General features: G+C 38.7%; 1 protein-coding gene across 1 annotated transcript in view; it reads right to left on the minus strand.

The window, feature by feature from the left end:
* Positions 1-4,403: 4,403 nt before the first annotated feature.
* Positions 4,404-27,021, minus strand: part of LOC140226992 (xanthine dehydrogenase/oxidase-like) — a 38,410-nt gene continuing 15,792 nt past the window's right edge. The window contains exons 11-33 of the mRNA XM_072307429.1: positions 25,924-26,000; positions 25,213-25,312; positions 24,216-24,322; positions 23,517-23,707; positions 22,888-23,053; positions 22,446-22,535; positions 21,026-21,143; positions 20,604-20,655; positions 19,562-19,691; positions 19,119-19,238; positions 18,176-18,397; positions 17,151-17,284; positions 16,038-16,212; positions 13,087-13,278; positions 12,288-12,433; positions 11,581-11,662; positions 9,749-9,973; positions 8,868-8,942; positions 8,068-8,120; positions 7,062-7,242; positions 6,664-6,852; positions 5,204-5,371; positions 4,404-4,662 (exon numbers count right to left, since the gene is read on the minus strand). Of these exons, the coding sequence (XP_072163530.1) occupies positions 4,612-4,662; positions 5,204-5,371; positions 6,664-6,852; positions 7,062-7,242; positions 8,068-8,120; positions 8,868-8,942; positions 9,749-9,973; positions 11,581-11,662; positions 12,288-12,433; positions 13,087-13,278; positions 16,038-16,212; positions 17,151-17,284; positions 18,176-18,397; positions 19,119-19,238; positions 19,562-19,691; positions 20,604-20,655; positions 21,026-21,143; positions 22,446-22,535; positions 22,888-23,053; positions 23,517-23,707; positions 24,216-24,322; positions 25,213-25,312; positions 25,924-26,000 (3,044 nt within the window). The 3' untranslated portion in view covers positions 4,404-4,611. The remainder of the gene's footprint in view (positions 4,663-5,203; positions 5,372-6,663; positions 6,853-7,061; positions 7,243-8,067; positions 8,121-8,867; positions 8,943-9,748; positions 9,974-11,580; positions 11,663-12,287; positions 12,434-13,086; positions 13,279-16,037; positions 16,213-17,150; positions 17,285-18,175; positions 18,398-19,118; positions 19,239-19,561; positions 19,692-20,603; positions 20,656-21,025; positions 21,144-22,445; positions 22,536-22,887; positions 23,054-23,516; positions 23,708-24,215; positions 24,323-25,212; positions 25,313-25,923; positions 26,001-27,021) is intronic.

The raw sequence follows: 27,021 nt of genomic DNA on the forward strand, positions 1-27,021 counted from the left end.
ATAACTGATACACAAGGCCGGCTGAGGGTTTCCTTTTTAAATCTATCTGGGAAGTAGTTCAGTAAGGTGTATCAATCTTTCTTGTCACAGCCGGAATCTCCCTTTACATTCTTCGTAAACTAAAAAAAATAAACACTGGGAAAAACCATATAATCACAAGATTCGAATTTGAGTCGCAAAAACTATCCTCGTATTGATACGCGCAGTGTCAGAGAAGAAACATCGGTTACCGGTTACTGTCACTGACTGTTAGGCCATCGTTGTTGTTTGACAGTTAAAACGGTCTATATTATGAATGAATACATCTATCTATTTATTCAACTATCTATATATACGATATTGTTTACACACCTCACAAAAAGTAATTAACCACATTGTCTTTTGATCATAGCTGAAATATGGGATGTTGTATTGAAAACTTTGAACAGAGTTTGGAAGAAAATTTAATTTCAAACATTTTAACACTTATTTATTGAAATCGAATAAAGAATGTGAACATACAGTAATGTAGATTCATATGCAAACACCCGAAAATAAAAGTTTCAGCAATGCCTTTAAGCTACTCACGTGCTCAGTGGTAGAAGTTAATGGCCTTTCTTTTTGTTCTCAGTTGGTTAAACACTTTACTCGTTTTCAAAGCGACATTTATACTAACGTTCACCTGAACTAATTGTAAATTGGCTTTTAGGGCTCGCTGCAACTTTTCTTTTTGGGGTATTTGTATACAAATCGCCATTTTTCTTCGATATGATAGCGCGCACACACAGACGTACACACATATATTTATATCGTTTGTCAAAAAGGGGTGACAACAAGACATGATCGCACTTTGTATAGTCTAATTGATATGAAAATACCGCTTATTGAAATACCGTTTACACATTTTATTTTGCTCGCAGTCGACTACATTATCATACATGACTGTGTGTAGGCCTATATCAGTTACAATGAATGTATCTTTTCGTGCACGTACCGTGTATGCGTTGATATGTAAACGCATTCAATGCGATTAAATTCAATTCTACTTTATTACCATCCAACAAAAGGTACATGGGATTACATGATACAAAGTGAGTACACATAACAATTCATATTGTTTAACAATATTTTTAAGAAGCACAATTTATAAAGTACTATACAAGATATTAATATGGTTATAGTTAAAGTTAGTTATATACAACTCTAATGAGAGAAACAATGCATACTTAGCAATACCATATACATGCAAGATTTATCTACAGTAGTAAATGGTAAGATTATTTGATAACTATACAAATGAAATAAAAGCCTATGGCAAATAAATTGTAAACACACTGCAAACGTGTTTTTATGATCCACGCGTATATTCCCAAGTCTTTAGAAGTGTTTACAAGATGAAAGGATGTAAAGGTAGCAATTATGTTCATGGTTGTGTAAAGCATACATGATTATATACCGCATACTTAATGATTGTCATATCTTCTTTCAAAATATTTAAACTGTTAACCCTAATCAGGCTGGGCTTTTTTGGCTATGCTATATCTGGGGGGGGGGGGGGGCGGATTCCGCCCCCCCCCTTCAGATCTCGCCTATGGAATGCGCGATTGCGCCGAAAATCGGCACACGCGACGCCCGCGACGTATTCTATCAAAATGTATGGTTGCTTTCTCCGAAAAATTGTTCTTGTATTTTATATTTATTAATTATTGTAATTTATGCATAAAATCAGTTTTGGGCTCTAAATCACTTATTCATGCTCCAATTAAGCTAATTTCTTTTTAAAAAATGTTTCTTGTATCATTCTTCTGAGACATAGGATAAAAAAAAATCTGTATCGAAATTAATTTCTTATGTATTTTATTGTTTTTTGAATTTCTTATGTATTTCTCTGTTTTTTGACGTTTTGTTTTTGTTTGTTTTTTGGCCAAAATTTGTCACAGACATTTTTCGAAGCATTATTATGCTAAAATAAATTAATTTAAGCCATTCTAAGTGAAGATATGAATTTTTATGTGAATTAATTGAAAAAACACAATTTGCATTGGATTTGTACACAAAATCACGTTTTGGAGCACTTTTGGGGTTGACAAATTTTTTTCGAACGGGCGTCGCGTCAAAACGGTACACGCGGGCGCAACAATTTTGGTCTCAAAAGTTGCGCGATACTTGAAAGAAAAAAGTCATGAAACATCGCGGTGGGAGCTTATCGCGTTGCGAAGATATTGCGCGAAACGTCGGGGGGGGGGGGGGGCGGATTCCGCCCCCCCCCCCCCCCAGCCTGATTAGGGTTAATGCAACATATATCATGCAGATATAAGTATCCAGGCAGTGACGTACCAGATCAAATACATATATATACATATACATACATATAATTATAATGATGTTTGTAGTCCGCGTGTTGGTACCAGTACAGAAAAGATGACGAAGTAGGGTAGTAATGCATTTCAGTCCAACAGTGCTATTTATTCAGACCAAATTTTCGACGCATACATACGTCTCCCTCAGGGTCGACATGAACAATTATATATCTATATCTATATATATATATATATATATATATATATATATGAATCTATGAAAAAAAATGGAAGATGAATATTGATGATGGAATCTATACATGAAATGACGGCACTGTAGTACACTGTGCATGTCTAGAATCACCCAGGAACATTTTACAATACCACTATAACAAAATTAGTAACATACTAAATGACTACATTTCCTATGTATATTTCATGATTGATCTGTTCGTGTAATATTTCAGTTCTTCCCAGCAGTAACAGTATTGAATTCTATTCACTTTAGATGATAGGAATTACACAAACAATTCAAAACGATATCTTATATTTCTTCATTATTTTGTACACGCTTATTGAAAGTGCACCTGTATCAAATACTAGTATATTCATAAAACATAATACATTCAAAATGATTTCATTTGCAGGAATGATAGATAAAGTGATGGAAAATACTGAATAACAACTATTTGAATAGCGGTTTTTTTTTTTTCGATTTCATATGTTGGTATTGGAAGAAAGAAAGTATTTTCGAATGACTAGTATGCTAGACTTGCCAGAGTTTAAATGCATCAATGAACACAAACGAGAAAAGTAATAGGGGCTACTGATTAGAAAACTGCAGCTACGTAATTATAGCGATAACAAGCGTCAAGATGAAATAAGATTATACACAAATCATTAACTACTTTGCATTAATTTTGTGAATAAGTATGAGATCAAAAGATCTTGACATCATACACTATTCAGGCTTTCTCGTATACCATCTTACCACCTAGCTAGCTTTAACCGCCTTTACAATTGTTAGAGACCATATTACTTATCACGCAACTCACAAGAAGTCTTGTGCCGCGGACATTGTTTTCTTTGTCTTTTCTTTTGTCTTTTTTATTCTTCGACGTTTTATTTCCCCAATTCACTAATTGTCATTCCTTCAATTGTATATGTCAAGTAAGAATTGATCTCACATCCGCATCTGGGAATCTACACCCTACAAGCAATGCTTCTATGTAGATTCCTCATATTTCACATGTTAAATTGTCTTATAAGCTGTATTTGACAATTCATCCATGCTTTTGTATTGTTATGTTTATGGTTTATGTATTTGTTGAAATGTGGAATATGGAACAAACAAACAAACTTAGCAATGTTTTCCTCTTCTTGTGTTCCTATAACAGTACTGGTCCCTTAAAAATCGACTTTGTGATATATTTCTATTATATCTTTCCAGTCATATAAACTCAATTCAGAACACGACACTTAATATGTTAATATGTTAGTTCAAATAAAGTCGAAATTTTCAACGAGGCCGAAGATTGTTATATTATAACGTAACACCTGCTGTGCATAATTCAAAAGATTTTTTTTTTTTTTTTGAAAACAGTATATCTTTATAACACCAAACTACCAGTATAGGAAAATGAAGAATAATACATCCGCGAAAGCCGAAATTAGAATTATAAAAAAGATTTATACCGTTGCCTAGCTTTCTGTCATGTCTATATGGAGGAAATTTACGGTGCACAATCTTGCGTTTCTTTCCTGTGAATACTAAAATTCCAAGCATGTCAAGTTATATTGATGACGTCATATCGAACAACTGTATTTCGGAAATCATCCTTTACAATTTCTATTATTCATGTTTTTTTTTAATGAAATACTTATAAATGCAAAAAAAATCACAAAGCAGGTGGATAATTGCAGCACAACTATTCAACATCCTTTCAAATTCGTTATACTTGAATGCAGCAAACACCTTGCGATTGATTCACTTTGTGATATCCACGTGTAGTTTCCCACAATCATCGCAGATGTCTTTTTTCCTCCGCGCATCAGAGGACTTTTCCATGTGGGGAAAAGCGTTGATGCGAATGCGGAGAAGTGCACAGAATACTGTAGTAGATGATTAATTTTCACATGAACTTAATAGAATGTGCCGACACCAAGGCACGCTACTAAAGGCCAGAACGCCCGCCTTGGGGTCAGACAAAGAAAGAAGAAAACCGAAACACCACTACCAACAACAAACTTCCCTAAAATCCGACAAACACAAAACGACGAATTAATAACACGCTGAATGATAACACTTTCCACGATGCATGGACCTCCCAGTTTAGGGCCGGACAAAGAATGGTTGAAAAGTGGCAGGTTCAGGTTCAGGAAACTATGGGGAAATACGAGACAACACCAGTCACATTTTTGGTCCTGTAAAGCATATACAAAATGTATAACTAAAGGATTCTCACAGATTTGCATCTTTTGTCGCATTCGACGAGATAATTTTAGTGAAGTAGAAGATAAAAGAACATAAGCGCATTGTTAATCGTTTTCAGTAGTTGATAGACGCCTAAAAGCTATATGTAGGTCTACAGGCTATTAAACAGGGAGGTGAGACTCACCTCTCTGCTATTATATAAGGATACAGACGACCTTCTTGAAAGGAAAGGGTTTATCTGAAGTTCTGAGACATAATGTGGATTGATGGCTGATGTAGTTTCCACAATGTTAATTCATGATACTGCTACTGTAATTCAAGGGGCAAAGACTGCTTCTTCATCACACAAACACATATTTCATTAATCACGATACAGTAATCTAACAAGTTTGTTTACATCAGTTGCTATGTGATAAGAATACCTCACGTCATCTCTACAAATGAGTAGCGGATGCAAATAAGGATAAAGCACAGTCATGTATGGACTCACCCTCTTGGTGAACTTGTCCTCGCACGCTAGCCTGATTCGTTCCGCTACGGCTGGTGAGTCGAGCCGGAAATTTCCCGTCAGCCCTTCCTCTGCTCTGGCTGCCTTGATGGCGTCTTTGATGGCGAAAAACACCGTGGATCCCAGGAAGAGAGGCGGCTCCCCAATGGCCTTGGGTGAGATTTTCAATCGTAACATCAAACGATATTTTGAAATATGTCTGTATCATTTTAATCCAAACAATAGGTCACAGGGCCGCCGGAGTTCAGGTACTTAATTTAGCTTGATTGTTTATCTGTGTTCCTTTGATTTTAAGAAGCACCAATATCAAGAACATCTTTTTTTTTTTTTTTTTTTTGGTGATGTCTAATGTTTGGAAGAAATTTAATTTGTATTCGGTTTGTATAACATCACAATAACATGATTGTGTGTTCATTTTGTATTTCCAGAAAAGACGCGTTAGTTCAATCAATTGCCACTTCTCTCTTTTTTACGATGTCAATTTTGTACAAATTCAGATTTTATTGACTAATGAGGTATTGTCTTACGCTACATTCTCTATATTGAAGGCGTAGGTAAAAAGTTTAGTGTTCCTACGTGATAATTTTTGATTTATCCAATGATTCTTGTAATCGAATGATTGTCAGGCTATTTTCAGTTCTCGTCTCATTCTCTACTTACCTCTTTCACGTATGCACGTGTCAAGATAGTGATGCAATAAAGAAGTAAAGGAAGCGTGCACATAACATAATATTCCGCCATGTTTTCAATAATTATTGAGAGAGAACACATTTAAAAAAAAATTCTTTCAGAATATTATGGTAAAATCGCCAAATTCCAGAGTTACAGCCTTTTCTGTGGTACATTGAATTAATACAAGACTTGCAAAATTACAGCCAAAACAAAGCACGTAACTGCAATGAAAACAGCAAATCAGTGTTCAGGATTTTCGCTTATTACCAAGTTTATGTGCAAACAATGTCAGCAATGCTACAGTAAGTTTGCAAGCCATGCCCTGAGGGCACCCTTACAGTTTCCACATGATAATGCCATGTAGAGATTGAAACATGCAGGCATCAGTCTACTATTCATGCTAAATGCATATCACATTCTCTTTCCATTAGGTCATTTGACAATGTTTGATGCGAAATCGTGCCGTCGCAGATTTCCTATAATGGCTTTTGGAATTAACGATTCCACACCCTGGATTGTCAGAGACGAATTGTAAGAAATTCGCTTGAATGACCAGTTTCATTTCAATTCGACGCTTGTTCGAAATGCAGATCTGGGGGGCACTTCATGAAGCATTGTTTGCTGTCAGCCAATCAGATGCAAGGATTTCAGTAACTTCATTAAATGCCCCTGAATATTCGGCAAGTTTCAAATTATGAATGTACATTAGAACTGAGAGACCGGTTGAACTCAAGAGTGTAGGAGTTATAAGTTCGACGTCATATGCTTACTTTGGAGGAGCAAATATTTGCCGGATTCGGCACGCCCTTGAGGAGTGTCACGTTGAACTCGGCAGGAATACTCCCAAAACCCGGAATCTTGTAATAACCAGGTCCAGTGGTCAGCAGCTTCCCCTGTGGCGTCCAGCGGAGATCCTCCAGTACGAAGAGACCGTAACCTTGCATAAAGCCACCTTCAATCTGAGAAAATATACCAAAATAATTTCTGGCAGCAACATACAGGCCTGAACAAGGCATGAAGGCATGCTTAGGAGAATATTCATACCAATATAAATTCTCGAATTAATTCTTGAAGTGAAAGCTGAATGAGAACAAATGCGAAACACATGAATAGATTCATCAATTTACAAAGACAGGGGAAATAACAAACAAAATTTATATTTCATTACCTGACCGATGTCGACGGCAGGGTTGATGCTCTGTCCAACGTCGAAAACGATGTCGGTCTTCAGCACGCGATGGTCTCCTGTCAGGCAGTCGATCTCGACTTCCGACACGCCGGCACCGTAGCAGACGTAGAGCCACTTCTTTCCTTTCTGTGTCGACAGGTCGTATGAAACCTCGGGGGTCCTGGTAAAGGAAAGTAATGAGCCTCTGAATCCATTTATATTGCCCCGTTTCTTATATTCAGTTAAGACTCATAAAACATTATCACTTCAATTATCGTCCACACAATAATGGTATAAGAAGAAGACAGAGCCAAACAAAGATAAGACCAATTAAAGCAGAAAGGGTTGCCATACATAGCGAATAATATAGTCATCAAAAACTTCATTCCACAATTAGCGGGGAGGTAGGAGAGTCACTCTCCACCACCTCTCTGGTCAAAGTGACTAAGATGAAAGTGGTATACACATCAGAATGGCCTGATTATATCCTGAATGTCCTACAAAAAAAAAAAAAAAAAAAAAAAAACGAATCGAGGATCAGGTCTCCTAAATTTCCCCTTGAAAACGGAAACCAGACAAATACTATAATGATCATCATGATGACCATTGTGTTCAAAATAAAGCAATGAAGCGCCATCCAAAGATAAACAAGATAATCAATACGTCAGTCAAGAGTCATCAATAATCAATAATCAATACAATGACTAGATAAGGAACTTTAGACAAGGAAAATTGCGAAGAAATCTTTTAAGGCTTCCGTGGCGGTAGAACGTTGGGTGGTAGAAGGCCTACTGATACACCACGTATTCTTTCTTGGGTATTTATGTGGCACTAAAAAGGGCCTACCCAGTTCCGACGTTTCGACAAGCATGTCCTCTTGGAAACGGCAGGAACATGCTGCAATGGAATGAAATTAATGTCTAATATCTATCATAGTCTATGCTTACTGCTGTAACAGTATACGGTTGCATGTTTATAACGTTCAGATCAACATGGTTCCACTCACTTGTAATAGCCAGTCGAAGAAAGACTGACTCTGTTAGTGTAAGCCTCAGCAACCTTTAATGACAAACAAAAGACTTGTAGCAATCATGGCAATTGAGGATTATATAGACAATACAGCCTTTGCGTTCTTATCTCTAAAGTGATTTGCTTAACTATCAAGTCTTGAAGAATTTTCTTCTACTATCATTGTCCTCTTGTCATCAATATATTTCCACCTTTTGATTTCTTTGCATTTTTTTTTTATACTGGAGACCGCTTCGATGCTTGAGTGATGGTCACTAAATCTGTACAAAGAACAAACTTACATCAACATTTACGAGAGAAAACATGACTGTTATAATATCTTCCAATAACAAATTTAGCAAGCGATCTAGAGTGTATTGACAAATTTGCCATGGGAACATAAACAAAAATCATATTTGAACACTTAAGAGCTCAAATGAACATGGATTCCACAAAACACCATCGATGAAAAGCAATTACATTATAGTCATCAACAGCACCGCTCCAGATTGACAGAGATACATATTGACCATTCTCCAGGTCTTGGGATTTGATGGACTAAATGTTTTAGACATTGCTCAAAGCTGTGGCCCAGAGGATCGTTTCGTTTTGCATGCAATAACAAAGAACAGACATATACAATGTGAGAAATGGGTATTAATATATTTCAACAGTAACACCAGAATTATACTTCAAGTGAGTTTAAACTGAACATATGGAAACATTTTGCTTGTATGCTCATAGAATATTCGCGAGATTATAGTCAAACCCAGACTAAGACTCGTATAATACGCTCACCCATTCGTCCCATGTTCCTTTTGGGTTAGAATACATGAAAGGTTCCAACCTCTGTCGAAGAATCTGACAGGCATTCTGAAAAAATAGCGAAATAAAGATCTGAAATTAACTGCCCGATCATTATTGTACCGTCTTCAGACGATGTAGGCACACACATTCTTAATATAAAATCAAATTATATCACACGATACTACTCTATGGACTGTCCGATCGTTTTAACACGATCGTGACGATAGGTATTTCATCCAAGTTAGGCAGTTTGTTAGGAGAGGAATGTTTAACTAAGTGCCAATAAGACAACTTGACACCTCATCACACGTTACTATGTCCCGCGAAAACATTTCAGACACGTTGAATGGGTCAAATGATGATCATTCTTTTCATTTTGATAAAGCGCATCAACATATTTCGAAATATATATCACGCTGTGTGAGAATGATAATGATGAGATAAAGGGTATCAACCAGGGATGGGATTTTCGTCAGATGTAAGAAAGTTGTCCCGCTCTCTTCGTACTTCCTCCACTTTTCAGTTTCACTTGCGACATCATCATAAAGTTCTATGTCAAAACACTGCAACCTGCAAAGTGTATATCACCGCACATGTGTCAGTTATTCCGATTGGGCTTGTGTGTATCAGCAGTTTCCCTTTATTTGGTCGTTTGTCAGCTTGAATATTTATATATCTATGTTTGTTAGAGTTCGCATTTCTATATAGATTTATATGCTATTACATGATTATCCATGTCTTGGGGCAATTACCCCCCCCCCCCCCAGGGTTCATGGTTACAGAGTTTGGGTTAGGGTTAGGATTAGGTTCACGATTAGGATTAGGGTTAGGACCAGGGGGTAATTGCCCTAGAACCGATTATCAACACTCACCTGTACGGCGCCACCATTGAGATCGGAGCCCAAGCTGCCCGCGGTCGCTAGGGTATTGGGTGTGGTCCCTGTACTGGTCTCCGACAGGTGGATCCGGTTCTCGGGAACGCCCAGAGTTCTGGCAGCAACCTGGACCATCTTGGTGTGCAGGCCCTGTCCCATCTCCACCCCACCATGGGTCACCAACACTGACCCGTCCGTGTAGATATGCACCAGGGCTGCTCCCTTCAAACAAAATGTGGGTCATTGTAGTGTACAGTATACTTCATAAATTATTCAGCGCCGGTAGATTTTATATTTTCTGTGATTCTACTACTACACAGTTTGAATCTGTTATGATGGCTGTAGAACAGGCTTATGATTTTTTATCATTACATAAATTATTATCATTTCCTTTGGCAGTTGACTTAAACATATGGATAGATGAAATGATGAATCTGCGTGCAGATAGAAAAACAAAGACACAATAAAGACACAACAAAGATATGACCAGACAAATCAATCACCAAATCAGTTTTTTTTTTTTTCAGGCAATCCTTGTTCAATCTGTGGATCAACTGCTGATAAAGTTGAAGAAAAACGAAGTTGTTTTAACGAAGTGGTTTTCTTTTTTCTTTTTTCTTTTTTTGTGTTAGATTGTTTTTTACTACAGATCTTTTTTTTTTTAAATTTAATTCTATGTTTCCACGAAATCAATGTTTTCATGATTATCCTACTAGGCGGTATAATGAGTTTCATCTACTCCTTTTCAGAACCTTATTAGCTCAGAATACATTTACATGTATATACACCGGCCCAAAATATTGGAATTCATTAAGTTCTGAAATGAAAAATTCGCCATCGTTATATTCTTTTAAGCATAAACTGAAATCTTTTTTTGTTAAATTCTGGCTGAGATATTTATGTTCATTACCTATATAGATTACAGCAAACGTAATGTTCATCATCAGTTATTGAATTCATCTTTTCACAATGAAAAACGGCATTACAAAGTAATGAAATTCGGCATTTTATATCCTCAACTTTTCCACAGCTGCGTGCAGTCACCAGCTGTCCGAAATACTTCCACAATCCTCTTTTCCGTTTCTCTGTCCAGCGTGTAGGCACTGTCTCTATCTCTTTCTTTCTTTCCCTTCTTCCCTTAAATTTGTTTTTTTGCTCTATTCCTTTCACTCGTATCCCCCTCAGTTTTGTCATGTCATGTGGTTGTGTCTCTCTTGTTTGTTTCATTTTGTCTTATTTTCTGTATTATGTATTATGTACATGTACTTGTAATTATAATAAGTATTTTTGAATATATTTTAGAGTGGTCCACAATCTACAAGCAATGCTTTTTAGTGGACCTCTCAGTTCTCTTTTTTTTATCCTTCAAACATAACTTTGTCATTCCAGTATGTGTGCATATCTTTGTAAGTTTGTTGATTACCATTGATTGTCATGCTTTGTAATGTATATATGCTTATGATTGAATTTGTGATTTACTTTGTGTTATGTCTTGTTGAAAAAAAAAATGAAAATGAAAATGAGAATGAAATAAATAAATGAATGAATGAATCTTCATCTTTAATGTTCGAGACTTGTTCATGTCTTGTAAAATACAGATTTTACATATTATTTGCTCTTAAAAGAGACCACAGTACAAGCCAAACGTTACACAATGACGCTTTCATCTGCGTTCTTCAGCTCGGAACATTCATTTCTATCGAGATATAGGCCTACATTCACTCACATCATTTCATAATTTGAAAATAAACTATACCCTAAAACGTAAAATACCGTAGACGAACAATAACCTAGGTCTTCAAAAACAGAGCACAATATCCTACTCGTACCTGATTCATGTGTAGTAGGGGGAATCCCACACCAAACTTTACTGGGATGATTGCTAATCCTCGCTTCTTCCATCGGTTTTCTCTGTGTTTATTGAGAAGAAGAGGAGACACACTCGATGGTAATATCAACACAGTGTGAGAAACCGAAGTGCTTTGTCACGGCAGTTAATATTCAGTCGTTTATGCAGTGACAAACGATCGGAAATATTTTTTGCAAAGATAAACAAGCAAGTCCTTGCTGATCGTCAAGGAGCAATGTGAGCATAATTATATTGCACGTGAAATGACCGAATGAAATTCGTCACTTCTACTCCATATTATTGTATTTCATATAGCCCTACCGAAAATGATATAAAATGATTATGACAAAAGCAGTTCACTACTGTAAAATAAGATTAATGGTGATAAAGTAGTCAGAATAGCATGAAACATCATCAATACTTCATAATTTATGATAGTATCAGTGACGATAAAACACCAACGCAAATTAAGGCATATCACATGAATGCCTCAACTTTAATCGTCAGTATCATCGATTACATACTCAAAATTCAATTCAATTCAATTCAAAATGATTTTATTTCCACATAAAGTAATACAAAGTAATATACATAACGCTTACATGAGTACATAACATCAAAAGGAACTTTGAATCACTTTGAAAATGATAATTTAGATGATAAACAAGACCACTGCATAAATCTCACCTGTTGAATAAATCCACATTAGCTCTCCGTATGTAAAAGTCGCTGTTCTCAAGACACTGCTCCCAACACTGTCTGACGGTGCACTTCTCGATTTTCTGGTTCGCTGGCGTCATGTCGCCATCTTGGTAGAAGTTCAACTCGCGCACCTGGAACGATTTGAATGCCAAGACGTAATCACAGTTTAGTCTATACGTTGACCCTTTCTTCAAGAGCATCATAGGGCAATTAAAATCATAATAATCTTTCTCTCTATCTGCTTCTCTTATAGCACTTCACCAACTACACTGCACATGCTGAAAACATTGGTAAACGAGAGAATAACAGTGGAAATATTAGCCGCGGTTATCAAACAGGCAAGATTATACACTGTTCGATGTGCATTATAACCTTTGCTATGAATAGTTTTTCATTTGGTGTAACGATGAATACATATTTGCCAGGGATTGCGAAACGTTTTTATCATGTTTGAGCATATCATATGCGTGGGTGGGTGGGCAGGGGGAGGCTGTCAGAGAAAATAAAAGGGAACCTAAAGGTTGGGTCAAATGGGGAATGGTCACGTGGGGGGGGGGGGGGGTGCAGAGAGTCCGCCAATGGGAGGGGGCCAGAGAGTTCCGCCCGGAAATAGTCATCATTTTCGTTGGAGTGGGGGAAGGTTGTCTTTTTGTTTTCCTATTGCTTTTTCTTAACCAAAGAGACGAAAGTGTGTATATGGGTGTGCGTGGGATGGCGGTTGGGGTGTAGTCCCCTGGTGGGTATGGGTGTGGGTGTGGGTGGGAAATCCCCCCGTGGGACAAACCTTTTCCTGCGAGATTCCGCACGTGTACGCCACATGGGTTATCATGGACTCCGTTATCAGCATGGCCTGCGGACCACCGACGCCCCGGAAGGCTGTGCTCGAAACGAGGTTGGTGCGACAGACATGCCCCTCCACGCGAACCACGGGCATCAAGTAGCAATTGTCGAACAAGTGCATCGCCATGTGACAAACCTGACATAAAAGAAATTTCGGTTCAGAAGGATTGCAAATATTCAGGGTAGTTTAACGCTAGAAATTGTATTATTTTGCAACAAATCACAAATTGATCACTGGGATAACCAAAATTTTAAAGACTTCGTCACAGCAACATCCAATAGCGTAAACATTTTCATGCAGTCAGTTTGTGTGTGTGTGTGTGTGTGTGTGTGTGTGTGTGTTTAACTTACTTTAACCTGAAAATGTTATGGTAGGTCAATTGTGTGAAAGCAGAAACTGATTAGCATTACACATGGAGTACATAGATATCTGGGGACAGATCAAATTTTTGCAGCCACGTATCTTTATGAGCCTGTGCGTTTCCTTTGCGGAAATATTACGGAGCTTTAGATTTCAGTGCAGCGCGGACCTTTGAGACGACGCTTGAGCTGGACGGTTCTCCTCTTCTCTGCGACGTGCGGAAAAGTAGCTTTATTATGGATTACGCTGGGGGTATAAAAAACATAAATGATGGGTGCATGAAGTAGCTCTCTACGTCGTGAATTGAGCGGAAGTAAAAATAGTCCAGAACGCGTAGTGAAAAACTTAGACGACGCGAGCTAAAAATAGATCGACTTGATGCGCGCTTTTGCGCATGCTCAGAATTGTTTTTTTTCCCTCTGAACATCCACGTCGCGAAAATCTAAAGCTTCCAAAGAGATTTTAAAATCTCTTTGAAAGCTCCCTCGTGTGAGCGTTCCCAGCTCTCATGACCAGAAAACCTTGTGTATGTGTGCGTGTATGGGGGCGTGTGTGTGTGTGTGTGCGTGCGCGCGCGTGTGTTTGTGTGTGTATGTGTTCATAAAAATAAAACTTTGTCCGTTGCGTCCTGGAATATCCTGATATCCTCTCAATCTGTGCTACCGTGACTATTTCTTTTATTTACGTGATTACACTCGCTTACACAATTTACGAAAATGGAGTGACTGTGAGCAGGGAGGTGGCCCACCTGCATGCTGTGAGTGCGTAGTTGTTGTATATTATGCACATTGATTGGAACCTCCAAATTTCACGTCATGTTCAGCTCTGCGAGAGTATAAAAGGAAAAGGTAAACTAGAGATTGTAATTTGTCATTACTGACAAATTAAGGTGATCAGGGGGGCGTTTCATCAACGAGTTCGTCGGAGGTTTTCACCGACAAATTTGCTATCAGCCAATCAGACGCAAGGATTTACACTGACAACTGTTAAAAGCTAATGAAATCCTTGCGTCTGATTGGCTGATAGCAAATTTGTCGGTGAAAACTCCGACGAACTCGTTGATGAAACGCCCCCCTGGTTTTTTTTAATCAATGATTCGACTGCTGATCGCAATAGGCATGACCATACAGGTTTCATCTGTGTTTAGAGACATTGGCCGTGTGATGTTTGGATTCTCATTTAGAAAAGGGAGTCATATCTGCCATCTTTGGTACCAAATTCTGTACACACTAAATAACGAAGATACAGCAACAAATATATATGACCTTTGACCCACCTTTACACTCCCAAGATGGCATCTGAGGAAAAAGTGGTTATTTTGTGAAATGATTCTTGCGACATCGTTTATACGTGTGCAAAATATGGGAAAGATACAACAGGTATTCGACAAGATACACGATGAAACATTTATGACCTTTGACCCTAATTTACATACCCAAGGTGTTGTCCGATCAAGTAGTTGTTATTTTATGAAATAATGTACCTGACATAAACTAAACATGGGCTAAGTATGGGGGTGATAGGGGCTGTTTTTCTTGATTTATTGCAAAGAAAGTTGCAGAAAGAAAGAAATATCTCAATACATCGAAGATAAGCTTTAATTTCAACCAAGTTTTTCGATGTGATTTCGACATTGTATGAAATAAGAAAGGGCATTTGACGATAGTGCAAAGTCTCAGCTACAACATATTAAAATCTGGGAGAAATTCACCGAAGGGTAAGTGAGCTAGTGCTCGATAAATACAGTCATGTCAATTTTCACATCTAGAAAAATTCCCTCCCATAGAGATAACACGTCATAACGAAGATAAAGAAAGAAGTACATATGACCTTTGGCATAGTTGCACTGTCTATCGCCATTGACGCGCGCGCGGAATTTCAACTTTGACGGGCCCGTATGACGTCATATTGAGTCGGATTGACTTGAAACTTGGTAGAAATATTCCTTGACATTTCAGACATCCGATCAAAGTGAAAAAAACGGGACATTTCTATTGCATATGAGCTGTGCGTGCGTATATGCGCGCGCGCGTACGCGTCCGTCCGATTTTTTCAATTTTTCAAAAAATGCTCGAAATGGTCTGAAACGTGTGCAAAAAATTTTTGAGCTCGCTTGGAGCATACAAATATTTTAACGCGCGCGTACGCGCACGTTTTAAGGTATAGATGCATTTTGAGAATATGAATAGAATGCGCTTGACTTGAAATATATGTGACGTAAATTTCATTGAAAAATTCCATTTCATTAATGAGATATGATTGAGAATGTGTTTTCATATAATGACGTCATAGTGACGTCACGGTCGACTGATCACTATGATTTTACTAGATCTGTCGTCTTTGGGACACGATACATACATGGCATAAGTTTGAACTTGATAGGCATAGCACTTTCTGAGCTAACCTCTGCACAACTTTTGGAGAGAAATAAAGAAAGAAGAAAGAAGAAGCAGAAGAAGAAAGAATCCGTACAGATAAAGAAGGTGATCCGAGATGATACTCGGATCACCTAATAATGGCAGACAAGAATGTACCACTGGGGACATGTCGACGCTAAAGCCTGCATTCAGGTAGAGTTGAAGGTTGACAGCCTGCAGCTTGCCATCCCCGGTGAAGCCAGCCCGATAACGACCGAGGAAAGGATGCCTAGTTCCCGTAGTCTGAATGTCGTCTTCTCGCTCCAGCATGAATCGAACTGGTCGCTGCAGTCTGGATAGTCAAACAAATGACGAATAAAGTAACCGTCGGATTGGATGATAATAGTCTTTACTCAATCAGTAGGCATATTAGGTCATAAGGAGACTTTAGAATTCAATGCCGTTTATTGTCAATTTGAGTAAAAATTAGAAAAAAAGGCACTATGTTTTCCAAGTTGAATGGCGAGAGTTATGACTGAAAGCAAACACTGGACATACTATTTGGCTAAAAGCAGTAAAGTTGAATCTAATATAGTTTTTCCTCCATGGCTTTCCTTACTTGAATGTAGGGCGCTTCTATATATCTCTTTCTACAACAAATGTTTTGACTGTACTTTTTAGGATCAGTCAATGATGACAGTGGCGGCATTACCTTACTGTACGTTCCAAGATTATGTTTCCACTACCCGATATCGACATTGTAATAATCACTGTAATTGGAAGTATAAGTTCTATCATCATCATGATCACTGCATTATTTATGATGGAATGATAGCTATGATGATACAAAAAACGAGATATCGATGTATGTAGTCATTGTAGGCATCAGTGCTATCATGATGATGATGATTATACATTATCAACGATAGAATACAGCTATCGTCTTCTCTGCTACAGGGCCGGCGCACAGGGGAGGGGGCACTTTTTTTTTTGTAAAATATATAGGACTGCACAGGGTCTAACCCCCCTTTCTTTTTTCCTGGGAAGTGGCACCAGAGAAATATGGTTAATTTTTTGCTTTCAAGCCAACTAACCCCGGAAGTTGTACCATAAAAATTCCGCTGTAGGTCTGTCTTTGTTTTTGTTTTTGTCTTTGTCTTTGCTAAATGCGGGTGAGGCCTTTTTTTTTCTGCTTGTTAGGTGATGAAACCCGGAAGTGGCACCAGAATGAATATAAACTGGGTGCCGCCAAACCACTTTCACAAACACGGAGCTGGACCTGTCCCATACTTGTTAGCTGCCACGGCACAGGCTGACGCGGCGATAGACGCCTTGATTTCTTTGCCCCCGAAGCCGCCTCCTAGTCGCTTCACTCGACAAGTGATGCGATTTCTCGGCACGTCCAGAACACCAGCCACCATTTTCTGAAGAGACAACGTAAATCATAATGACGTCAAAACCCAGGGCTTGTCACATTCTGCCACTATACGTTCACGTCATGCTCTTTTTCTTTTTTACATTTGTTGATTAGACATCTTCTACTGTCATGACTGCGAAAACGTCAGGTACGTTGTTTTTTTTGTTTTTTTTTTTTTTTCGAACCTGACCCATAACCATGTACATATTGACTGGTGTTTGTATGTTCCAGATCAAATACAGTATGTAGATGAGTGACACAGTTTACCGGTCTGTGCCACATTCATTATACTTAGTCATACTTTCAAAGCAGCCTACTTGAACTAAACATTTGAGCTTAAATGATAACGCGTACCTTGTAACTTTGTCTCAAAAAAGGATTGGCTGCTTGAATAAGCTTCAGTTGCTATCATGAAATTCTGTGCCAGCTCTCAATAGATACGCAAAAAGACCTTCTGTGCTGTTCTCGAGTGTGTTTATGGTTTGTTTGTTTTGTTTTGTATTTTTCCAGGGAGAAATATTATCAGGCTGTCACCTGTACAAGATGTTAACACACAGATTACCTTAAAACTTGGGTGAATTTAGGAATGTTGCATTTTATCAAGTAGTTACCCTGCTGGAAAGAACACAGTGTCTCACGGTGTGCTCACAATGTGTTCACACAGTCGACTGTGTGTAAACGCTCGAATCTAACAGTGTGAAGATGTTTTCACACTGTGGTGTGGTTTTTCACAGAGAGTTAACACAGTATAATGTCCTGTTTTACTTTTACCCTGTGAATTTATGATTTACAATGTGTTCACATAATCAAAACGCTCGAAGAGATTTCACACTGTGTTCTATGTTATGCTTCACACTGTGCGACACTGTGTTCTTTCCAGCAGGGTATGGCCATTTACCTGCACTGCGGTGGGATCTTGGGCTGCCGCGAAGACCTCCAGCTCGCTATCCTCCCCTTTAGGGACGACGAGGGCACACTGTGTCTCCAGATAGAAATGCTCTTGACCACCGATGCTGAGTTCACCCTCGATCACGTGATCGCAGGTGCTGAGGATCTCATCAGGATCGCCCCGCTGGAGGACGGCTGCATCGCCGAAGAAGGACTGCTTCTCTATGGCTTCCTGAAACATGAAGTAATGATGGAATCGTGTGATGTACGGTGGACTCTCGTTATAACGAAGTCCTCGGGACCGGCAGTTTTCTTTCGTTATATCGAAATGTCGTTATAACCGAACAAATAAACAATAATGAAAACAAAACAAAACAAAGAGCGGATAGTGTTGTGGCCTGAATTTTTACTTTGTTGTTACCGGAATTTCGTCGTAACCGTGTTCGTTATAACGGGAGTGCACTGTAGTATGATTGTTTGGAAATGAAAATAAAAAAAATAGAGAGAAATGAATGAATGAATGGATGTTGTGTACAATGTTAATTTTCTGTCTTAAATCTTGTTTCTTTATCTCCCAAAGATTTTGTAGAAGGAGAGTTGGACTTGAGCAAGAATTTAGAAATGAGTCGGGGGGGGGGGGGGGACTTCAGAAAGAAAGAAAACAAGCAAGAAACGTGTGTTTAAGAGGCTATCAAAAGCATAGCGAGTAGTGATATCATAATGTCACGTGTATAGAAAGCATAAATAGATAATCATCAAACCGAAACAAACAAATAAGAATAAAACTAACAAATGGGGCAAAATCACACTAAATTCGTCTATTTCATGTGCTTGAAATAAGTAATGGATTCTTCAAGAGGACATGTTAACTCTTTTTATGCCGAATTCTGAAATTCCCATAGAGTTAATATACAGGCCGCCAGGTTCCCGTAGGGAATGGGTTTACTGTTTACCTGAATTGTGATGATGGATTCGAGGTCTTCGTACTCCACATTGACAAGTGTAGCGGCTCTTTGTGCAAGAACCTGAGTCTCAGCGAGAACAACTCCAATCCGCTGTCCAACGTGAAAAACCTAGCAGTCGTTCCAAGATAGATTGCATTAAATGTAACCGTCTCTTTTATTTTTCAGAGCGAATTCAACAATCATTAGCCCAGGCAAACCAAGATACTTTGAAATTGGACAAAGATATTGTCGAAGGGTACACGTGGCTAAAGATTGTCTGCAAAAAGCACATAAACTTTGCGACTGATGAGAAAGATTTCCCATAGAAGCAGTCAGAAGAGTACAGACATTCTAAAATTAAAACCTCAAAATTGATGGTATGCATTATTAATCATCACGAAACAAGACTCTCAATGCACTGATGCAATTTGCATCTGATAGAGCATTTTCACCTCTTCAGTGGCAAACAGCTCCTCATCAGCTACTATCGGCCCGCCCACTTTCTTGATACCCGGAATGTCATTGGCTGACACAAAATCAAGGACGCCATCTAGCGCCAAGGCCGGCGAAGCATCTACAGAGCTGTTGAAACGACAAACCCATGAGAACGAGAATACATTATCTCCTGTATACTTCCATGCGCAGGAAACCATCAAGACACGAACACTACAAGCAAAATCCCGAATGCGATAAAGACGTATACCTAGTACCTTGCACAATGCGTGCCTCAGCGTGATATCGTCATTTGATATCAGTTGGCGTCGCGGTACTGTCACGCGCATTTAAACTCAAAATTATCATAATTGATAATCTATCCCTGAAATCCCCAATCAGTATAAAGTGGGTATGACACCCAAAGATTATCACATTGAATGTTATAAATTCACATTCAAACGCGCACAAAGAGAGAATCAACAGTATGCCTCATATTCCTCAAAAACTCTAAATTGTTGTCATGACAATGAATTGAGTAGTAAACAACGCTAGCTTCCATTAGCGTGTTATCTTTATTCTCAGCAATAAGATTGATACAAAAAGCGCAACAATACCTATTGAGTTATTTGTTTTTAGTTTGTACAGACACTTAAGAAGGCGTTTGAACTTTTGACGATGACTAAATCTTAGAGATAGTTCAGACTGGCCTACCCTTGGTTTTTAAAGTCCCTTTACCCGTCGTATTTACCCCTTCGAAAATGAAGAGTACCTTTCCAAAGACGATATAGCATCAGTGGAGTTTATGTATTTAGATTAAAATCACTGTGTTACATTGAAAATGCTCCAAACTGCAGTCGAGAGCATGTCGGTGAGGGTAGGTGGCCATTATGTTGGAAAGCACCAAACGAAGATTATGAAAGAGGGCAAATAACAGGAACAAATCAAGGAATACTTTTTTTCATAAATGATTTTCTGTAAATAAAGTAGCTTTAGCTTTATGCTCCTCCCCGTAATTTGTATATCGTCTTTATCAGAATAAAAGAACCTATAGGTACTTACATTATTTTCGCATGGGCTCGCTGACTCAAGACAAAGGACATGTAGAGTTCCCCTAAAAAGGGTAAGAGAGTAAAAGAAAATATCGTTATCGAGAATGTTATAAGTGAGTTGCAGGTTGAGAACTTCAGAAAGACCAGTGTCGACAATAGGACTTCCGGTACAGTACGGCAAATACACATGCCTTGGTTTGGGCCACAATGTTCATTGGCTACAGGCGTCATACCACCGTATTCAACCTGACTTCAGTAGCCTTGCAGCTGGTTGATATCAATTTAAGCATCAGTCTTTCTGTCATTGCAATTTCAGCAGATGTATCCATGATACTTTCGTAAAGATAATGGAATTCAATAACGTAAGAGCACTTGAATTTCAGACGAAATTTCCTTGTTTATTGATGGAGTCAGTCGCATTGTTTAGCCTACCGACCACGCTTGGCATGTCGTCGACATAGACGGCTTCTCCCGTGGCGTGTTGGAGAGAGGCCTTGTGAGGTATGGGTCGGCCTACTGGGTCTCGGCTCGGTTGACCGGAAGGAACTCTCTAGGTGTGAGAATCATGGGACACAACACTGTCAAGACATTTCAGTCAACAGGCATGGTCAAAATCAACATTGAAATATTGGTACACTGCAAAAAGTCCGGTGTTAAATAGTGAACACCGAGCTGGTGTTAAATTTTCGGTGCTCATTTATGGTGTTAAATTAACACCCCCGGGTGTCATTTCCAAATTTTAAACTGTTTTTTGAAGAGTTTCTTAGTAACTGCACTTCTTGTTGATTTTTAATTTAAACAAGACGATCAAGAATTTTACATTAAAATACTAGATTTTTGAAAAAATGTGAAAATAATTTTACACCAAAGTAACACCAGCTGGTGTGGTCCCTTATTGAAGCTGGACGGGTGTTAAACCATTGATATTAACACCAACAAGTATCAAATCAACACCATGTGGTGTCATTTTTTAATTAACACCAGTACAGTGTCAAAATAACACCAGGTACAGTGTCAAATTAACACCACGAAGTGTCAGGTGAACACTTTTCAACACCATCACAGTGCATTTTTAACACCTGTGGGTGTGGTCCTTTATTGAAGTTTGATCGGTGTTAGATTTAACACCCGTGGTGTTAAATCTAACACCCACGTTTTTACAGTGTAGAGATGGTCGATCGGGACTTTCAAGGCTTTAAGACATACTTTCTTAGATGCTTTCGGTATCATGCAAGGTTATGTGATCATGAAATCGTGCACGAAAAAAAAAAAGGACGATGAAGAATAAAGGAATTCAATGCCTGATAGTGTGTGAATGTGTTTGTATGTGTGTATGTGTGTGTTTGTGCGAATATGTATGACGTGAGTAGGATTATTTTCACTTAAAAAGGTGTGGGCATATGAAATTCAGGTAGTCCAATGAGCAGAAGGCATGGACATTTGAAACAGTGTTTGCAAGTTGTTTACTTTGTGTGCGGAATGTAGGCTCATAAAGTTTTTGCCCGAGGCGGCATTTACAAAATCTGGGCAATGCGCACTTTACAACATCATGTAGCAAAATCGTGTATAGCTACGAAATGTTGTATATAATTTATACTGACAATAGCATACTCTTCGGTGGTGCAGTGGATAAGACTCTTGATTTTGAAAAGGATGTCTCTAATTCGAATCCTGCCAAGCGCTTCATCCTTCAAATTGGGACAGAAGTTTTTATCCTCCCTCCCTCTCGACTCAGATTTAAACATATCTTACTTGCAATGCTGACATTGATAAAAGTGGCAGAGCCCTGAAAGCAGGAACAGTGCTACCATTGGTAATTAAGGTCGTGTTATTACAATAATATAAAATATACCTCATACACTTGGGCACCGCGGACAGGCAGAAGTTGATACAAGGAAGCGGCACTCTTTTCGCGAGATGACACAGAAACGTTGAGGTCAGGCTGTTGTGACAAAAAAAGTAATGAAGACAACCATTAAAAATTAGGTGTATTAGTATTAGCAAAGCGGTACTATCAAAGTTCAAAGTTCAAATTTATTTTAATTTCCATCAAATAAACAGTGAGAATTATATACAATGTATAAGAAGAGCATACTGCAAAAACGTAAATCAACCCCCCAAAAATGTGGTAATGAGTAACAAAATGAAGAAAACATAATTGTATTTTTTGAAGATACATTGAATTATACATACAAATATATTATATTCATATCACGCAATAATCAAATGACAAAGCAATCCGATGTCCCTACTGAGCGATAGCGGCTGTTCACTGTCATTTCAATCGGGCCCACCTGACGCATGCTAAGCTGGTCCAAGACCATGAGGTAAAACTTGAAGAAAAAGCTCAGAGTCAGGGACTTTCTGTACGTCTCCATTCCCCCTGGGGCGCCCGCTGGGAGAGGTAGATCTCTCTCTAGGCCTGACAGAGCGCTCTCTAGCGTGCTACTGTCCCATGATCTGAAAAAAAAAATGAATACCTATATGACGACCTGACATTTGCTCGGGTCTTATTTTCTCCTAGGACCTGGGAGAGTGTTAGGGTTGTGATTAGGGTTTTTTGGTCTACTTTGATGTGAGGCATCGGAGCAATCGTCGCAAGAGCAAAATGTCATAGAACCATACATATGACAAGAAGAATGTATCAGCTGGAACATTAAGAATTTTACAGGACTTTATCTAACACACTTTATTCTGTTAAACTTCACTTACGTCAAAAAATGTGACAATAAAGTCTCACTTATACGATTTCTGTTCTTAAATGTGTACAAGAGGGCTCAAATATAAAAACCTGAAATATAAGAATAAGTGGTCACTTGTTCGTTTGCTTCGCCCTATTTCGACATGGTTTGACCATAACAATGTGTGGAAGCATCGGTCATAGACCAAGAGGAATGAATGTCTATACGAGGAATTAACTCACTTTCCTTTCAAGCTAGCCATAGTCTGGAGAGCCATCACTGTGGTAGCGGCCATTCCACCGAACGCCAAGGTGACGTCTTCGATGACTGGGGTGTCAGCCTCCACTCCGAAGAGAACCCTCATCCCGGCATTGACCACTGCGATGTCGTCCTCTCGACGAGGCGACTGCTTGAAGGCGAAGACGTACTCGTTCTGAGAATGGAAGAAAGGAAGGAAGGAAGGAAGGAAAGAAGGAAGGGGCACTTCACTCGTTAGATCCTAAAGTATGATCAATTTTGCAGTCACACCACCTGCGAGAACATAAGATTTAATGTTCAATATTCACATCAAAATTAACATCATTTGAAAACACCTCTGACCATGTGACGCAGCAGAAGGCACAAGAAGCTGGCAATATTGTCTGGATGGGAAAATATTACACTTGTACTACCCATATCTTCAACACTTTCATATCAATGTTAGATGACCAAACTCCCAAATGATGTGGCAGAAATACCCACATTCTAATTATCTACATTTCTGAAAATTTTCTCGGATCTAATTTGTGAATCCCCCTCCTAAACTGACAGGAAACCACAATCATATTTCGAGCATAGGGCATAGACCAAGTTAGTAAAGGCTTTATAATGCAGCAGGATTTTGTGGAAATAAAGTTGTTGTTGTGTGTGTGCGTTTTAAGTGACCTGAGACCAAGTCACACCTGGCGAGTGAAGGGGATGGTAATGCTCCGGAGAATCTCGTCCGGCATCAAGATGTTCTTGCGGTAGCCCGTGAAGAAATCCTCGTCCATCGTCACAAATCGAGAACCTGTCAGAAGAAGTAAAATATCGTATTTATTCCTTTCTTGATAAGTCCCTGACATGAACGGAGCTAACAACTCATGGACGTGACCTGTCCGGACGACGGACAATCACCCTGTATAGAGCCGTTGATAGTTCCTTGTGCAATTCTTCAGGTTAGCAGTTTGGCTGGATAACTCAACAATCCTCACATTTTCATGTTTCAACACAGAACGTTTACAGCCATATCATTTCGTCATTCTGGCAGTCTTACATCACACACTATACACATATTGCAGGTGCTATACTCTTCAAACCAGCGATTGGGAGAATTATTCCTTAAAACTCGTCCGACTAAATGTCTGACATATTCTCGCTCAGTTATTTGTTTCTTTGTATTGTTTAGTCTGCGCAGTCGTGGGAGCGCGTGTTTCATTTGGTTGCTTAAAAAATCCATTGATTCAATTTAGCTTGACATGTAACATCATCCTTTATATTATTCCATGTGGGGGTCCCTGGGATTGGGCCCTTTTAAACACACAGATAAGACTTGTACTTCCCAACAACAACAACCAAAAAAAATGCATGATGTAATTCATCATAAAACATAAACACAATAAACTTAATAAACTTGTTATTTCGTAGAATGTTTCCCTCAGTATATAAAATTGCAAACAATATTTATTATACAGTATCTCGCTTACCTTTATACTTGACAAGAGTGGCGCAGACACGTGTGAGCGTGACTATTGGCTCATAAATTTATGTTTTCAATGTTTTGCAAAGCAAGTAATACATAATTTACATGAATGAAGCACGCAACAGAACTTTTTCATTCATCACGTGTCTTTCTGGCTTCTCTCCCGATACATGTCACATCTTTCTTACATCTTTCTTACGTCACATGATCTTTCTCACCGTTGGACTGTGATACCAGCTCCACAGTGCACTTTGCAGCCATGAAGATTGGATTGAGGTCGGACACTGGACTCCCAGTCACAATATTCCCACCGACAGCCTTTCACACAGTAAAACATTTGGATAGAGAACGTGACAACCTTTGAAATGCTGACAACACTATATTTTGGAGCAATTTAAAAAAGTGGCGTCTTCAAGAGCTATAGCAAGTATCAGGCACGTGCATAGGTAAAAGAGCTGACTTAACATTGACCTATCCCTTTTGGCATATTGGGATATAAAACTGTAGCAGGTTTGGGTCCAATTCTGAACTGTTTTCCTCCTCGAAAACACGTCATTGTCTAGAAGGAATAATCAAAGGGCAATTTAATCTAAAATTAACCATAGCACCTAAATCTACAAAACATGACTATCATGAAATGACATCATCATAAGCAACAGCAGCAGCAACATAAAACAAATAACCCCCTCCCCCCCCCCAAAAAAAAACACCAAACAAAACAAAAACCGGTTGGCCCCACTAACAAAACGTAATGATATAGTATTCATGTCGAAATCAGCTGCAACATATGACATCTGACAGCATTTAGCGTCTTTATCACTAATATTCAAGGACAAATTATTTTAATGACATTAAGTATTCACGGGTAAAATATCCTCTGTAGAAATAAAATGTCAATATAATGACTGCGAGATGAAACTCAAACTCACCGCCATGTTTCTGATCTGGGCACCAGCAAACCATCGGAGCATTTCCACGATAGCTGAGAAAACCCGGGTTTTGTGTTCTACGCAAAGAACTTTACTTTCAAATTGCTGAAGTAACAAATATTTAGGGTATCGGGACCAGGATTTCAAGAGGGCGTTATTGAAGGACGCATTAGGCATCTGCTATATCCCAAACGTCCGAAGAAACTCGTTTTGTACGCTGAATATTCGAAATTGATCACAATAACCTCAATATCAGTTCTTCTCTTGATTCGGCCGTTGTTTCTGTCTGGTTTGAACAGCGTATAGCACATTTGCAATCTTTACAACAGAATGTTCACGCAATACGCGCCTGCGACCCATATTTGATTCATGATTAACTAGATTCACATTGTCTTATTTTCGTACTGATGATGTTAGACATTATCACGCCATCCAACAGCGCATATTGAATTCCGGGTCCGTCTGTCCGTGGGTCTTTAAAGAACAAGTCTACCTTCATATACATGTGGACTGAGTGAATGCAACGATATTAGCAGAAAACATCAGTGAAAGTTTGGGAAAAATCGGACAATCCGTTCAAAAGTTATACATTTTTAAAGTATCTGCGCAGTCACTGCTGTATGAGAAGACTACATAGTGTATGATGTTATATGCGTACAACGATATAAAGAAAATAAAAAAAGAGAATTTCACAAAACTTCACTTTTTGAATAAAGTGCACATTTCTTCGACTTGTTACTGACATATGTTAAGGGTAATATTCATCCCCCTGCCTTCTGAAAGAGAGAAGTCAAGTGTTCTTTTGTTATGCGAGAAAAGTGAAAATATGTTGAATTTTCTTCATTCTTTTTTTATATCGTTGCACACAGTCATGTGACATCACAAGCTATAGTAGTCTTCTCATCCAGCCTTGAGTGAGCAGAAACTTCAAAAATTCATAACTTTTGAACGGATTGTCCGATTTTCCTCAAACTCTCACTGATGTGTTCTACTAATATTGCTGCATTCACCCAACCCTCATATCTATGAAGGTGAACTTGTCCTTTAACGCCTGATCAGCTGATAGGCAAACTGCGGGCAAGGCAATTCACGTCGCCA

This window comes from Diadema setosum, chromosome 4 (genome assembly GCF_964275005.1).
Source record: "Diadema setosum chromosome 4, eeDiaSeto1, whole genome shotgun sequence".
NCBI lineage: Eukaryota > Metazoa > Echinodermata > Echinoidea > Diadematoida > Diadematidae > Diadema > Diadema setosum.